The 14,142-nt window shown below is 36.6% G+C and overlaps 1 protein-coding gene across 1 annotated transcript in view; it reads left to right on the top strand.

Moving 5' to 3' along the window:
• LOC107569208 (DNA polymerase zeta catalytic subunit-like) overlaps positions 1–14,142 on the top strand; it is a 111,230-nt gene that overhangs the window by 32,671 nt on the left and 64,417 nt on the right. Inside the window, exon 2 of the mRNA XM_016255229.1 lies at positions 4,857–5,046. Coding sequence (XP_016110715.1) covers positions 4,857–5,046 — 190 coding nt within the window. The remainder of the gene's footprint in view (positions 1–4,856; positions 5,047–14,142) is intronic.

Raw genomic sequence — 14,142 nt, 5'->3', positions numbered from 1 at the left:
TTTTTTTAAAACCCTAAAATATAATACAGATTGAGGTGGTTAACAATTGTGGACAAAGTTTGACATTTCAAAATGACCAGTAAAGGAATTATTTTTTTAATTTCTGATTTGCGTTGTAACTTATTGAGTATTGACACCACAATGTTTGATTAATGTGGCAAGATTTGTAAGCTTTACCGGTCCAGCATCCTTCTGGCATGGTCTTTGAGGTTTCTTCCTTCAACTCTGCACAACGTTGACACCTGAATAACACATGCCAATGTCAGGCGGGTAGTATTATGTGTGTCAGTGTACAAGTGTTTACCAACCTTAAACACTGAGGCCCATTGACGTGCAAGTTTTCCATCACTAACCCTTTAAAACTCTTTATTCCAGCAGTTTAAGTTTTTCCCTATTAGTGCCCCCCACAATCTGTCTCTGCCTCCAAAATTGTCTGGCACAACTGACTTCATAACAACACAATGATAGCTGCTGTAACTAAAAAGTAGCCCAGTACACACATTAACCTCAAATGTACATGGAATAATAAATTAACCCCTAGTCCCCTAGCGTTTTATTACATTGTTTTCTGTTTGTACTGTTTAGGTTTTAATGCTGAATTGCACATCTGAGCTATCTGCACTTTTAATACTGCTGCAAACTTTTTATAATTGATCATTTTCTATTGCCATTTTAAATAATTATTTTTCTTAAGATTTACTATCAATTTGGAAGTTTCAAAATAAATCTTATTGTAACGTTACTTGTACAATGACAAAGCTATTCTATTCAATTAGCTCATGCTCTCTCTGTATCTAACATGCCATTGTTCAGTCATAAATTCAATATAATAATTTGAATAAATGATGGACTTTGTCAAAGATGAGAGCTTTAGTGAGGAAATGTTGTTTTGGAGAGTTTTATTTATTTTTTTTGTTTTTTTTACTACTGCTGCCCGGATCTTCTCAATTTCCAACCGCTTTTCCAGATGTTGAAACTCCTCCTCAGTTTCTCCAATTCTTCTGAGTGTGTTCACTGTATAAATTAATATGGATTAATCTTTGTCAAAGCTGTGTTTCTGTTGTTTGCTCTTTCGCCTCTTCTTGCACCGTTTTAAAATCGATTGAGTTTGTAAACACGTACAAATGATAAAACTTTTACTCTATTAAATTTTGCAATTCATCCTCTGAACACATGCGTGCTGAACCGTAGGCCTAGTCACGGATCACTATCAACTACGATCTGCTCCCTTCACTAAAATGTCACGGTTCCTAAACATAACAAATAATATAGATAAATAATGAACACGTCAAAACTAATACACAGATACTTACAAGACCAAGTAGGAATGTCCTTTATCGTTTGTTGTTTGCCTGCTGCTCTCCGACAGGTAAACTTGGTGCTCTGTCGTGTAAAAACAAAATTCAAAACGCAACACTGATTTCTACTTTCTCTCATGTCTCGCGTTGCCAGTAGTCATGTTTCAGTAGGGCTACAATTGCCATCTATCGTTTGGGAATTGTAATTGCATTTTTATTTATAAAATGAAAGACAGCCGAATATCAATAATATCATATAATGTGCATGAATGTAACATTTAGCTTGTGGGATGCATGGCATCATACTATCAAATGCAAGTAAACTTTTGAAACATTTAAATTAGCATTATTTTTGGCATAATAAATAATGCTATAATTAATAATGCTGTAAAATAATTAAATAAAATATAAAATAATGCTAATTTATATGTTTCAAAAGTTTACTTGCATTTGATAAGAAGCTGCGTGGGCGAAGAATACATGTAAACAATTTTAAGGCTATTTTGGCTATGCTCATCGCTGGTCTGGTTACTGGTATAGGGCTATAGCAAGCCGTTAAAATTAGACCACAGATTGCCTTGATTTCGCCAGGTGGGCTAAAAGCAGACTACACGTAGTCCGTCCAATTTAGAGCTAAATCGTGGCTACTTATAGACAATGTCATAAAATGACACTTATATCTTTGTAGATATTATTGACACTGCGAACATGATGGGATATCAACCATCTCATGCACTGCCTGGCCAAAAACTACAGTGAATCAGGTTTGACTATAAGTGGGCTACAGATAGCCACTCGGACTATGAGCTAAATCATGGCTACGCTCAGGCTACATATTGACAAAGAAATGAAATCAAACACCTTATAAACGCTGTTACTTTGCTTACATGATGGAATATCATACATCTCACAAGTTATTTTGCTAAAAAACGACATGAAACCAAATTCAAGGTTATTTGGGCTAGAAGTGGGTTACACATAGCTGAACTATATCAGGTCTGTACTTAACCGAGACGTTGAAATGACGTATATTGCTTGCTGGGAATGAGCCTATTTATTTATGCTTGCAGCTTTAAATCTGTCATTGATGGCCAATTTAAGCATGTGTGTACAACAAGGTACGTATTTGCAGTTCACATCTTTGTTTGCAGCTACCATATTAATAGCATTGTCAGGCATGCAAGTGACCAATTTACCGTCCAGGCCCCGTTGTTCTACAGATGTTATCAAATGACCTGCCTGGCTGGCAGAGGAGTGTCGCTCAGGTTTGCAGGACATAACTGTTCACCTTACCATCAGCAATAAAATGACACCTTATAGTTACATAGGACTCTGTAGTTAATGCTGTCCAACTGTCAAACAAAATGGAGACTAGGGCTGAAATGATTATTCGACTTTATCAACAATGTTGACAATAACATTTTTAAAAAAAGTTGTCAAATATTTTTGTTGTCGAGTACTTGCTTGATCTCATATGACCCATGTAAGGGCCTGCAATAATGTAACTTGACTAGTGTGGTGCTGCAGCTCAAGACCGTAATTCACCTCGCCAGTGGTGAGAAAATGGCAGTTCAGAAAGCATCTGATCATTGCGAAGTGGATATGTTTGTACAAGCACTGCAATCGGCAATACAGTAACGACACTTTTATTTATATAGTACTCTAATAGATTGATTTAAATCAAGTGGCTTTACAAAATTAAACATGGAAAAAACAATGTCGCTTTCACACTTGGTCTGAACCTGAGTTTGATTGCTCCCCCTGCCCTCGCTGGACTGTATTCATATTTTATTTTGGTCCGAAACGTGATTCGCTTGCGTCATCATGCCAGCAGCTGTTTACCCTGTTGCATAGTAATGACGGCGCAGCAAAATGCATAGCATTGCTCTCTTCATTTTTTAGGTTTATGTTTTTGAACTGTTGGTGTTGTTTCCAAAGCTTCAGTACATAACGGCACTTACGTCAGTCTTATGAATGTACTACAAATGCTCTAAAAAATGCTGAAGGCAAACAGAAATGTATATTAGCTCTCTGCTTGCAGCGTCTCAGTCACGCTCGTCAGGAAAGTGAGTGAAATGCACAATACCGTTTTTTTCCAAATAAAACGTCATTAATAGTGGTTCACTTCCGCGATTTGGTACTGTTGCGTTCATATCAGCAGCAAACCGTATTGGAGTTCACTTGAACCGTACCCCAGACCACCCCTTTTAAGCGGACTTGGGTATGGTTCGTGGGTGCGCACCCAAGTTCAGAAGACAGCGTTCATATCCAAACGTACCGAATTCTGACGTCAATCGAACCGAAGTGCTAGTGTGAAAGCACACTTAGAATTACAACTTGACTTTCTGTTATTAAGCAGCTCACCAGTGTTGAGCTAGCTAATGTTAAATCTTTTTATTAGTGAATGCCAAAAAAAAAAAACTAATTATATTAAAGTGATAGTTTGGTTTGCAGAGATTAAAGCTTGATCAGGACTGTTTTGATTTTTATAACAATATAAGGTGTTTTACGAGAGCTAATGTTGTGAATAAAATTTATCGAAAAATAAAATGTCTTATAATTTGCCATTATTTTGTTCCATATTACTTACAAAAGATGTTAGGCAGAATGAGTTACTTTTTTAATACAGTTTAAATGGTTGTGGTTTTTCATACAATGAAATATATTTATTTATATTGTAAAAAATAATTGTATAATAATTAATATAATTATCTAATATTAATATAATTGTTTAGCTAAAGTGATTAAATTGTTAAAGTTAGAATATGTATAATAATATTTTAACTAATTGTAAAAGCTGAATCATTGATCAACGCTTACTCGTTAATCTGTGAAAAAAAAAATCTAATATAGTCAACTAATCATCTATTATCAAAATAAAAGTTTGTTGCCGACCTGATGGACACGAAGTCTACTGTCTCTAAAGTAGTTTGGAAACCATGCTTTCAAGCTGAAGCTCTGGTTTTGGTAATGTCGTAATCTTCCGTGATGGAATATCACCATAATTGACTATTCGTGCACACCCCTTGTTTATTTGTCCACAAAACGAGTCAAGTTCCAGGGGTTTTGTTAAATCTACAAATTGAGCTTTTGCATTTTGCGTTTCGCCAAAATCAAAACCACACAAGGGAACATCAATCCCTTTTCTTTTTTCACTTTTTTTCCATGTACAACAGATTTAAAAATTGTTCTCGTTTTTACTGCTTAGACAGCCAAGTTTTATTTAAGCCCAACTTGCCAGTAGTGAGTTACCCCTTTAAATCTTGCAGTGTAAGTGCAATAGACATGTCACTTGATCTATCATGTATGGTATTTCTTTGAATTTAAAAGCAATAAGCACAAAATTTAAACATTGTCATGTGCAGGATATTTATCAAACAATGATGACATAGCACAACACTCTCTGCTACAACAGATTTGTGCTCGTCAAATCAAACTGCATAAGTACAGCCCCTTATCTGAGAAGAGTGCACAAAATCTCCCAAGCAGCTTTTATTTAACAAAAATGTTTGTCACTTGTTTAAGATGATGCTGATTCTCTTTCTCTATTGTTTCTAGGCCAGAAGACATGTCTTCATCTGCATGGTGTGTTCCCATACATCTATGTGCCGTATGATGGGTTTGGACAGGATGCAGACCGTTACCTTCGGCAGTTGGCCTACAGTATCGACAGAGCTCTGAATGTCAGCATGGGAAACCCCTCTTCTAATGTGCAGCACATCTTTAAAGTGGTTCTGGTGTCTGGCATGTATGTGTAAAAGGGACACAAGTGCACACTAGTGTTTTCTTGGACCACTACTAATTTTAACTCATTTGATTTAGGTTTTTATTACATAAGAGATTTATATATCTGCACAAGCCTGCCTGCACAAACACAGATCAACACCTACTTCATCATTGCCTCTTAGCCCACCCACTGGTGCATTAATGTGTTCAGGCAGAAGAAATACGGGACAGGATCACTGCACTAAAAACATTACCTTTTAAATCTTGTTACGAACGTGGCTGTTTATTTTCAGCCATTTGAATGTTTTGGAGCATTATTTGTTTGTTCGGTGTATTTCACCATGGATTCTTTGGGAAACCAGTCGAAATTTGGTTTGGTTTGCAGGCTTTGCTAATTTTTTTATGGAACGATATGGACCCAACAGTAATGTTGCAACATGTAAGCAACCAGTGACTAAATTATCAGCTTCACAATGTTCCTTTTACTAGTATATTTTATATAAATTGATTAAATTATATAAAGAAAGCGAGCAAAGAGTGCTCCCTTTAAATCAGATCTATCAATCAAAAAGTGCCAGCTCAGAGTTGCACTTTTGCCAAAACTACACTAATCTACACTGATCAATGAAACTTGATAATATTAATAAAAAGCATATATCTAAATAGAATGCTATATTCCACACTTCATAAGTAGTTAATCTTGGCAGCTTTAGTGTTAAGATCATAGCAAAAGTTTTCAAAACCGTTCCACACATAAAATTGAATTCAGTATGTAGTGTAACACTTTTCACAAGTGTTTTCAATGGTACAATCAGGAAGTAGTCTGTTAATTAATCCGAGATGAGTGTGTCAAAATATTATCCATGTGGCAGTAGTATACTGCTATGAGACAGATCATGCATGTGACTCATCATTATTTCAGTTAAGTAGATATAATGAATATGTTAGGCAATGATTACATCTTATGATCATAATGACAATATAAAGATAGTATTTGATTGCGTTTTGTGAATGCTTGGCTGGAAGACATGGCTCTTTAACTTCGATTTAGAGAGTATATCTGACCCCCAGATATTTTTAGGAAGGCTATTCCAGTGTTTAAGAGTCAAATGCAAAATGTTCTGCCTCATTAGAAAATTTTAGTACTATAAAAAGTCCAGAGTTTTGTGACCTTAAAGAACATGATGGGTTGTAGCATGATAGAGGATCAGTTAAATATGAAGAAACTAGACCGTTTAGGGCTTTACTGCAAAAAGGAGCATAATTAAGCAGATACAACTTTTTGTAATATTATAGACATAAGTAGGATTTGAGTTGGGTCTGTAATTTGCTAATTCTCTATAGCAGATGTTCTCAATTCCAGTCCTCACGTACCACCGCTCTGCACATTTTGTATGCATCTCTCATCACTTCAGACGTTTCTTCTATTTGACCATAAGTTCCCTGTGAAGTGGACATCACAGGATATTCCTCCATGAACATATGGAACATTGTTTGAAGGGCGCATATACGGTCCATTCAAAGGGGATTAAAGTGTGTGAGACATTAATTTAAATTGTATTTATTGACAGAGGTATATTGTCACATTTCACACTTCGCTAGTAAGTTTTGTCAGTGTGTGAAGATGCTGCAGGCTATAGCATAGCACAAATCCATGAATGAATGTTTCAAAGGGAAGTAAACTTCAATGGATTTCGTGTGCCCAGGGAGTAGAGAGCAAAGAATGCGGTGTAGGGATCATGTCAATAGGAAAACAGTTCACGCATTAGCTCTCTTCTAACAAGCTGGTTATCTGAATCAGGTGTGTTAAATAAGAGAGACATGCAAAATATGCAGAACGGTTTTATGTGAGGACTGTAATTGAGAACTACTGCACCATAGGATCTAGAGCAGGGGTTCTCAACTCTGGCCTGTGAGATCCATTGTCCTGCAGAGTTCAGCTCCAACCCTAATCAAACACACCTGAACAAGCTAATCAAGGTCTTTAGGATCACTCTGGCTGCGTTCCAGTTAATTTTTTTTATGCCCTTCACTCGCAAACTTCCCTCCATCTTGTTTACTTGGATGTACGTCATTGATTACGTTGAACCCTTGCAAAACGCGATCTGCGATGACGTCACAATCTTGTTGCGTTGTGGTCTGTGGAGTGGCCTGAAGTGTGCATATGAAGCAGACTTGCTCCCTCTGTGAGATTCCTTTCAGTAGTTTAGTGGTAGGGATCTAGTGTACATGTCGTTAGTTTTGATGTAGAGTAAGTTTTGTAAGCTCTTCCTGTCCTGTGGGAGTAAAGGACTGCAGTTTTTCTTAATATGCAGAACGGTTTTATGTGAGGACTGTAATTGAGAACTACTGCACCATAGGATCTAGAGCAGGGGTTCTCAACTCTGGCCTGTGAGATCCATTGTCCTGCAGAGTTCAGCTCCAACCCTAATCAAACACACCTGAACAAGCTAATCAAGGTCTTTAGGATCACTCTGGCTGCGTTCCAGTTAATTTTTTTTATGCCCTTCACTCGCAAACTTCCCTCCATCTTGTTTACTTGGATGTACGTCATTGATTACGTTGAACCCTTGCAAAACGCGATCTGCGATGACGTCACAATCTTGTTGCGTTGTGGTCTGTGGAGTGGCCTGAAGTGTGCATATGAAGCAGACTTGCTCCCTCTGTGAGATTCCTTTCAGTAGTTTAGTGGTAGGGATCTAGTGTACATGTCGCTAGTTTTGATGTAGAGTAAGTTTTGTAAGCTCTTCCTGTCCTGTGGGAGTAAAGGACTGCAGTTTTTCTTGGGGGGAGGACATTGGATGCTAAAAACTGAAAGGCTGCTATTTATTGTAAAACGTCTGATTGTCTGTTAATTTTTCCACTGTACTGAATAATAATTTACAGTTGTTTTGATAACTATATAATTATCAGAGGTGCTCAGCCTTGCCAGGTGCGTAGAGCCCTGTCTGTATCTAGGCTTATTGTCATTTCAAGTAATTAAAAAAAAAAACAACAACTTTGTTTTCCATTCGCACTTAAAGTTTGGATATGTTGTCTTGAGAGCATATCCAAAGAATATTCCCAATTATAGAAGTGAGCACCTGGCCATTTAAAAGGTGTTCTAAAATCAGTGTAGAAAATTGCTGTCTCCCAATTCATAAGCTGCATACATCGAAAGATGCAGACTTCATAGGCAACACTTTCGAAGTCTGCAAAGGTTGTACAAAGCATTGTTAAATGGATAGTCTAGCCTACAGAGGACTGATCCTAGCAATTGTGACCGCTACTGTCAAAGAATGGCAGTAATGCGTGTCTTTTTTTGAAAGTGATTAGCTGTCTGAAAACTAAACCGGGTTCATGACATGCCTAAATATATTCACATTGGTCCATTCATGTACGTACATAAAAAAAAATCAATATATAAAATCGCATCCTTAGTAAGATATGTCAACATTTTAAACAGCTTTTTTTAAATTAATTTTTTTATATTGTTAGAGATTTAAGTAAATTCAGACCCAGTACTTTAATACCGGATTACACTTTAAAATTTTCTTTCACAAAAATCCTTTTGTCACTGATCCGCAATTATTCTCTAGTTGTAATAGATCCATTAGTTGTATTTTTCATTGCCCAGGAAATGAAGGATGCATTTGAAGGTTTCTTCGATGTGGGAAAGCTTTCGTCACAATGCTGTGTTGCATCCAGTCATCGACTGCAGCCTCTGAATTGGGACACAGCTTTTGATGTAAAAATTCTGCTAACATAAGTGCACCTTAGGAAGCTGGTAATAAAAATGGAAACAATGGAGGAAAAAAAAAACCGTTAAGGTCAATATTGCGAATTTGCGACTTTAGTTTTTTTTTTGTATTTTTTTTTTTTGTATAATTTATTTAAATTATTTATTTATATTGAAAGCTATGGCAGTGCCAAGTATTTTGGACTTGGAGGCAATCACTGTGGTTCCTGGCTCAAACATACGGCTCCATTACAGCACTGGCCATCTTGAGCATCAAGACACATTGCACACATGAAAAATATGATTCAAAGAAGTATGCCAGTCACAGAGGAGTGCGTTTACTATGGAGATAGAATTGTTGCTTAATTCCAAATAAATAGATTACGATCCATAAATAAATGAAATGAGATTAACAAACATTAATTAAATTCACAAATAAATCAAATGAGATTTGCAAATAAAAAAAACATATCCACAAATATATATTTGTCATAACCACGACTTTGCCTGGCATTTATTTGTGAATTGCGTTCCGTGCATTTGTAGATAGCTGCACGCATTTGTGAATCGCGTCCTGTGCATTTGTGAATTGTGAAACATTTCTTCCATCAAGACGTGCTGACAATCCACAAATATGTGGACTCCACCCACCGTCTACTCAAGCCAATCAGCTAATAGCCACATTTCGCTGACCAATCGTAGCACGATCTCACTATAGCCAATCACATTTTGCTTTACATCAGGGCGGTCTTGTCCTGAGAACTTCATTCATCTGCATTGGCTCAAATATGTAATATAAGGGCCATAAAATGGGTACAGTAAAAGATGTTTAAAATTGGATTTCGTTAGACCATTAGACTGTGTATCATGCCAAGCCACAGTATTATATTTTACGTGCCTTTGAAATGTCAGAGAAACAGGGCGTGATGAAGTGTAGTAGGTTAGACTAGTGCGTGTGCATTTACAGTGCTTTCTTTCACTGTACGATTCAGTTTATTAAAATACATTTTGAATGATCACAAAATTCAAGATATGGGAGCAGAACATTTATAAATTGATATATAAATGATATTTATATAAACTATAATAAATGATATAAATGTAGTTTCTTTTCTCCAAAAATCAACATGATTTCAAATGTGATATTAAAATTGTTATATTAATATACAGTTCAATAAACAAAAAGTTAATTAAGAGACTTAAGTTTTAGATCTTAGAAGTTTTCAATCTTAACCATATTGCCTGTTTTTGCTCTATTTCGACAGCAAAAATTTACTCCAAACAAAGCCACAGCACTGTTTTGTCTCTGAGCAACATGACCGTGTTTCAAGTTAATTAAGAGACTTAAGTTTTAGACACCATATTGCCTGTTTTTGCTCTATTTCGACAGCAAAAATTTACTCCAAACAAAGCCACAGCACTGTTTTGTCTCTGAGCAACATGACCGTGTTTCGTTTCTGAATGAATCAACCGTTTAAATGATTCGGTTCAATCACAATGACTCACTTATTAACAGTGACTTGCTGCCACATACTGGTGGTTTAAATTTCACATTTAAAGTATCTTTTAATTTTTTTAATAATTTCAAATGTCAGTATTCAATGTTTTTTGTTTAAAATATCAAAACATCTTTGCATTTGTAACTGCAGGTTAAAGCATCCCATGTCCCTCTGAGCTGTATTAAACAGTGGGACATCTAAATGTCACTTCAGATGCAGCTTCTGTGTTTCCTCTGCGTTGCAAAGATTAATTTAGTTGATATTTATACCATTTGTTTGGTAACAGCCCAAATGTCTTTTTATTCTAATTGACCAATTACAGTATATGCAAGAATTTGACTCAAAAAGATGATGCACATTTTAAGAAAAAATGGCTTTATAAATGTAAAAATGCTTATAAAAGGTATATATTTAAAAATATATATTAAGCTTATTAGTAGATTAATTTCTATCACTGCTGTGAACTGACCACCACAGAATATCAAAAACTTCATACATCGTTAGATCCACATAGCAGCTCATATACATCGGCTTGACGGAAAAACTGGGAAATGCTGTTGGCAGTTGTGTGACGGCAATTTAACCTATTACACAAACAAATGTTTATTATGAGGTTGAGTTATTTATTAGTCAGTTACTTATTGACGCTTTTATTTCCATATTGAATCACATGGCGCTTCCATATCGCGTTTGAATCCGGCATAGCGTTGTTCCCATAGCCATGATTCATGATGTTGCTCTGGCATTTTCAAAGGCACGTAAAATATAATAATCTGGCTTGGCATCATGATACACAGTCTAATGGTCTAACGAAATTCAATTTTAAAGGGGTCATATGATGCGATTTCAAGTTTTCCTTTCTCTTTGGAGTGTTACAAGCTCTTGGTGCATAAGAAAGATCTGTAAAGTTGCAAAGACTAAAGTCTCAAATCCAAAGTGATATTCTTTATAAAAGTTAAGAGTCAGCCACGCCTACCTAAAACGGCTCATTCTAACACGCCCCCACATGTCTACATCACTGTGGAAATATTAGCCCAAATGTGCAGGCAAAGAAAGAAGGTGTGGTTTCAGGGAGACGCTGTGTTTTTCAGTGCGAAAGCAAAAGCACTTTATTTGGCCTTCCAGAAGTAGATGCAATTAGGAATCATTGGTTAAGATTTATTTACAACATAAACAGCACAACCCAGATGTTCGAATTTGTGCAACGCATTTTATGGATGACAGTTTTTTGAACCTAGAAGAGTACAAGGCTGGCTGTGCACAAAGGCTATAACAAAAAAAAAAAAGAGGTCAAGTCCAACTTTGCTATGACAATCTGGCGCTTCTGAATCAGCGACTGTAAGTATATATTTTATTAAAGTATTTGCTATTGACTGTTCAAATGCTCACCTAGCTCGACGGTGGTGACAGCAGCGGCAATCCACCGGTCACTCAAGTGGCCACTCCCTTAATTATGCAGAACTTTAAGGGCAAAATTAGCTATATAGACCAAAATCATTTTTTGAACCAGACTGTAAACATGTTTTTTTCTGCTGTAAAGTTGGGCATTTTAACATGGGGAGTCTATGGGATGGACTCCCTTTTGCAGGCAGCCTCTAGTGGCCAGTTGATGAATTACAGTTTAAGTTACTTCCTTGTTGGCTTCACGAGAGAGAGCGGGAGGTTGCCGCTTGGTGTGAGGGGAACAGGGTCACATCACAGGAGAGTGAACGGCCTGTGAGAAATCATCAAGAGGTCCTAGCTGCAGCCTGTAGCACGATGACGTACCTGGACTATATCCACTACGTAGTTGATATTTTACGCGCGTGCGCTGTAGTAGGTCTCGAATAAATTCATATTTTTATTTACATTTTATCATTTTGCAGACGCTTTTATCCACAGCGACTTAGTCGAACGTCTTAGTCTAAGTAAAGTCTAACGCAGTACACGTAGCAAAGGTTTTTGACCTACATTACATATCTACACGATGACCTACATTACATTACAATGTAAAAACTTTAATGTCTAAATTAATCCGCGATGTTTTCGTCTATACCGGCAACTTCAAAGCTTTATTTAATTATTTATTTTTTGAATAGCCTGCAATTCATATGTTATTGCCAGGATGCACATCAATGCTGTATCCATTATTATAAGGATACAACAAGATTGATATGCAGACGTTGCCCTGTAAATTGCTAATTATTATGATATACATCACTCTTTCAGAGTTAGCCTACATGTCTTTTTGATTGTATCCGTCATGTTTATTTAAATTGAATTGGGGATATTAGATTAATTTTGTTTATTTAGATTTTATATTATTCTAATATAGCTAGAGAGAGAGAGAGAGAGAGCGCTCTCGTAATGGAATGGATGGTTTATTTCTTTATCCATTTATAATTGGTATATCTATCTCCAGGGATTTTACTTGCATATAGGCCTAACACACAAAAAAAGAAATGGTCGTCTTTGTGTTAATATGCCTTGTCCCCGACCGTGTGTGTATTTATTTGCTGGACATGGGATTAACTGTAAAAACCCAGTATAACCCGGGATAACGGTCTATCCGGAACCCCAACTGACAGGGTTGTTTTTCTTCTTTTTATTTTTATATGGTATAAAAATTATGTCCGCATATTTTAGTAGGCCTATAACTTTTTTTATACTGTCACGTATAGCACAGAGAGTGAGAACGAAAAACAGTATTTGATTCATGAACGAATTTTTGACAACTATCTAACTATCTTGACTATCAGAGGAAAAAATAAAGACAATAGTTACACCCCATTTTTTTCATAAAGAACAAACAAAATTGTAATTAGTAGAGTTTTATTTCTAAAACGAATCAAACTAATAAAAAATAAACATAGCTTACATACCTTTCATTCAAAACTACGCCATCCTTGCTTAAAGTTTGAATATACTAGTTTAAAATCACAGTATAATATAATTCGTGTAGGCCTATGAAACACACCTATATCTCGTAATTACAGTTTAATTTACATTAAATACTAGCTTCAATGACAGCCCCACTTTGCGCATGCGCATTAAAATCCAATACTGCGCATGCTCGTCAAACATCCAATACGTATTGGATCTGATCCAGCTACGTCATCGTGCTACAGGCTGCAGGGAGGACACACTCGAAATCATAGCACATGAGCTGTCTTAACCTCGGCTTGTGTACTGCATCATCACTGTGTCTGTCACACGACTCTGTTGCCCTTTCGGGCTTGAACTGATGGTACAACTAAAGACATTATTAACTGTCTTGATATTTACTTTGAAAGCTGACGCTCGCGATTATGGTAAGGGGCGTTACATGTCCGACGCATGCTTGTGGTGTTCGGCCAATCACAATGCACTGGGTCAGCTGGCCAATCAGAGCAGACTGCGTTTGTCAAAGGAGGGACTTTGTTGAAAACTACGTGTTTGAGAGAGGCGGGGCATAGAGGACCTACAATAATGTACAGTATTTGAAAAATAATGTGTTTTTTGAACATTAAAGCATGTCAACATATTCCGTTACACCAAATACACAAAATAATGATCTTTTACAATAGCATCATATGACCCCTTTAAACATCTTTTACTGTACCCATTTAATGGCCCTTATATTACCTATTTGAGCCAATGCAGATGAATGAAGTTATCTCAGGATGAGACCGCCCTGATTGTAAAGCAAAACGTGATTGGCCATAGCGAGATCGTGCTACGATTGGTCAGCGAAATGTGGCTGTTAGCTGATTGGCTTGAGTAGACGGTGGGTGGAGTCCACGTATTTGTGGATTGTCAGCACGTCTTGACGGAGGAAATGTTTCACAATTCGCGAATGCATAGCAGCTATCTACAAATGCACAGGACGCAATTCACAAATGCCTGAAGTTATCTACAAATGCACAGGACGCAATTCACAAAT

Source organism: Sinocyclocheilus grahami, unplaced genomic scaffold (genome assembly GCF_001515645.1).
Source record: "Sinocyclocheilus grahami isolate Dianchi unplaced genomic scaffold, SAMN03320097.WGS_v1.1 scaffold1323.1, whole genome shotgun sequence".
NCBI lineage: Eukaryota > Metazoa > Chordata > Actinopteri > Cypriniformes > Cyprinidae > Sinocyclocheilus > Sinocyclocheilus grahami.
Note: the sequence above shows the minus strand (reverse complement) of the source record. Positions and strands in the feature narration are given on the sequence as shown.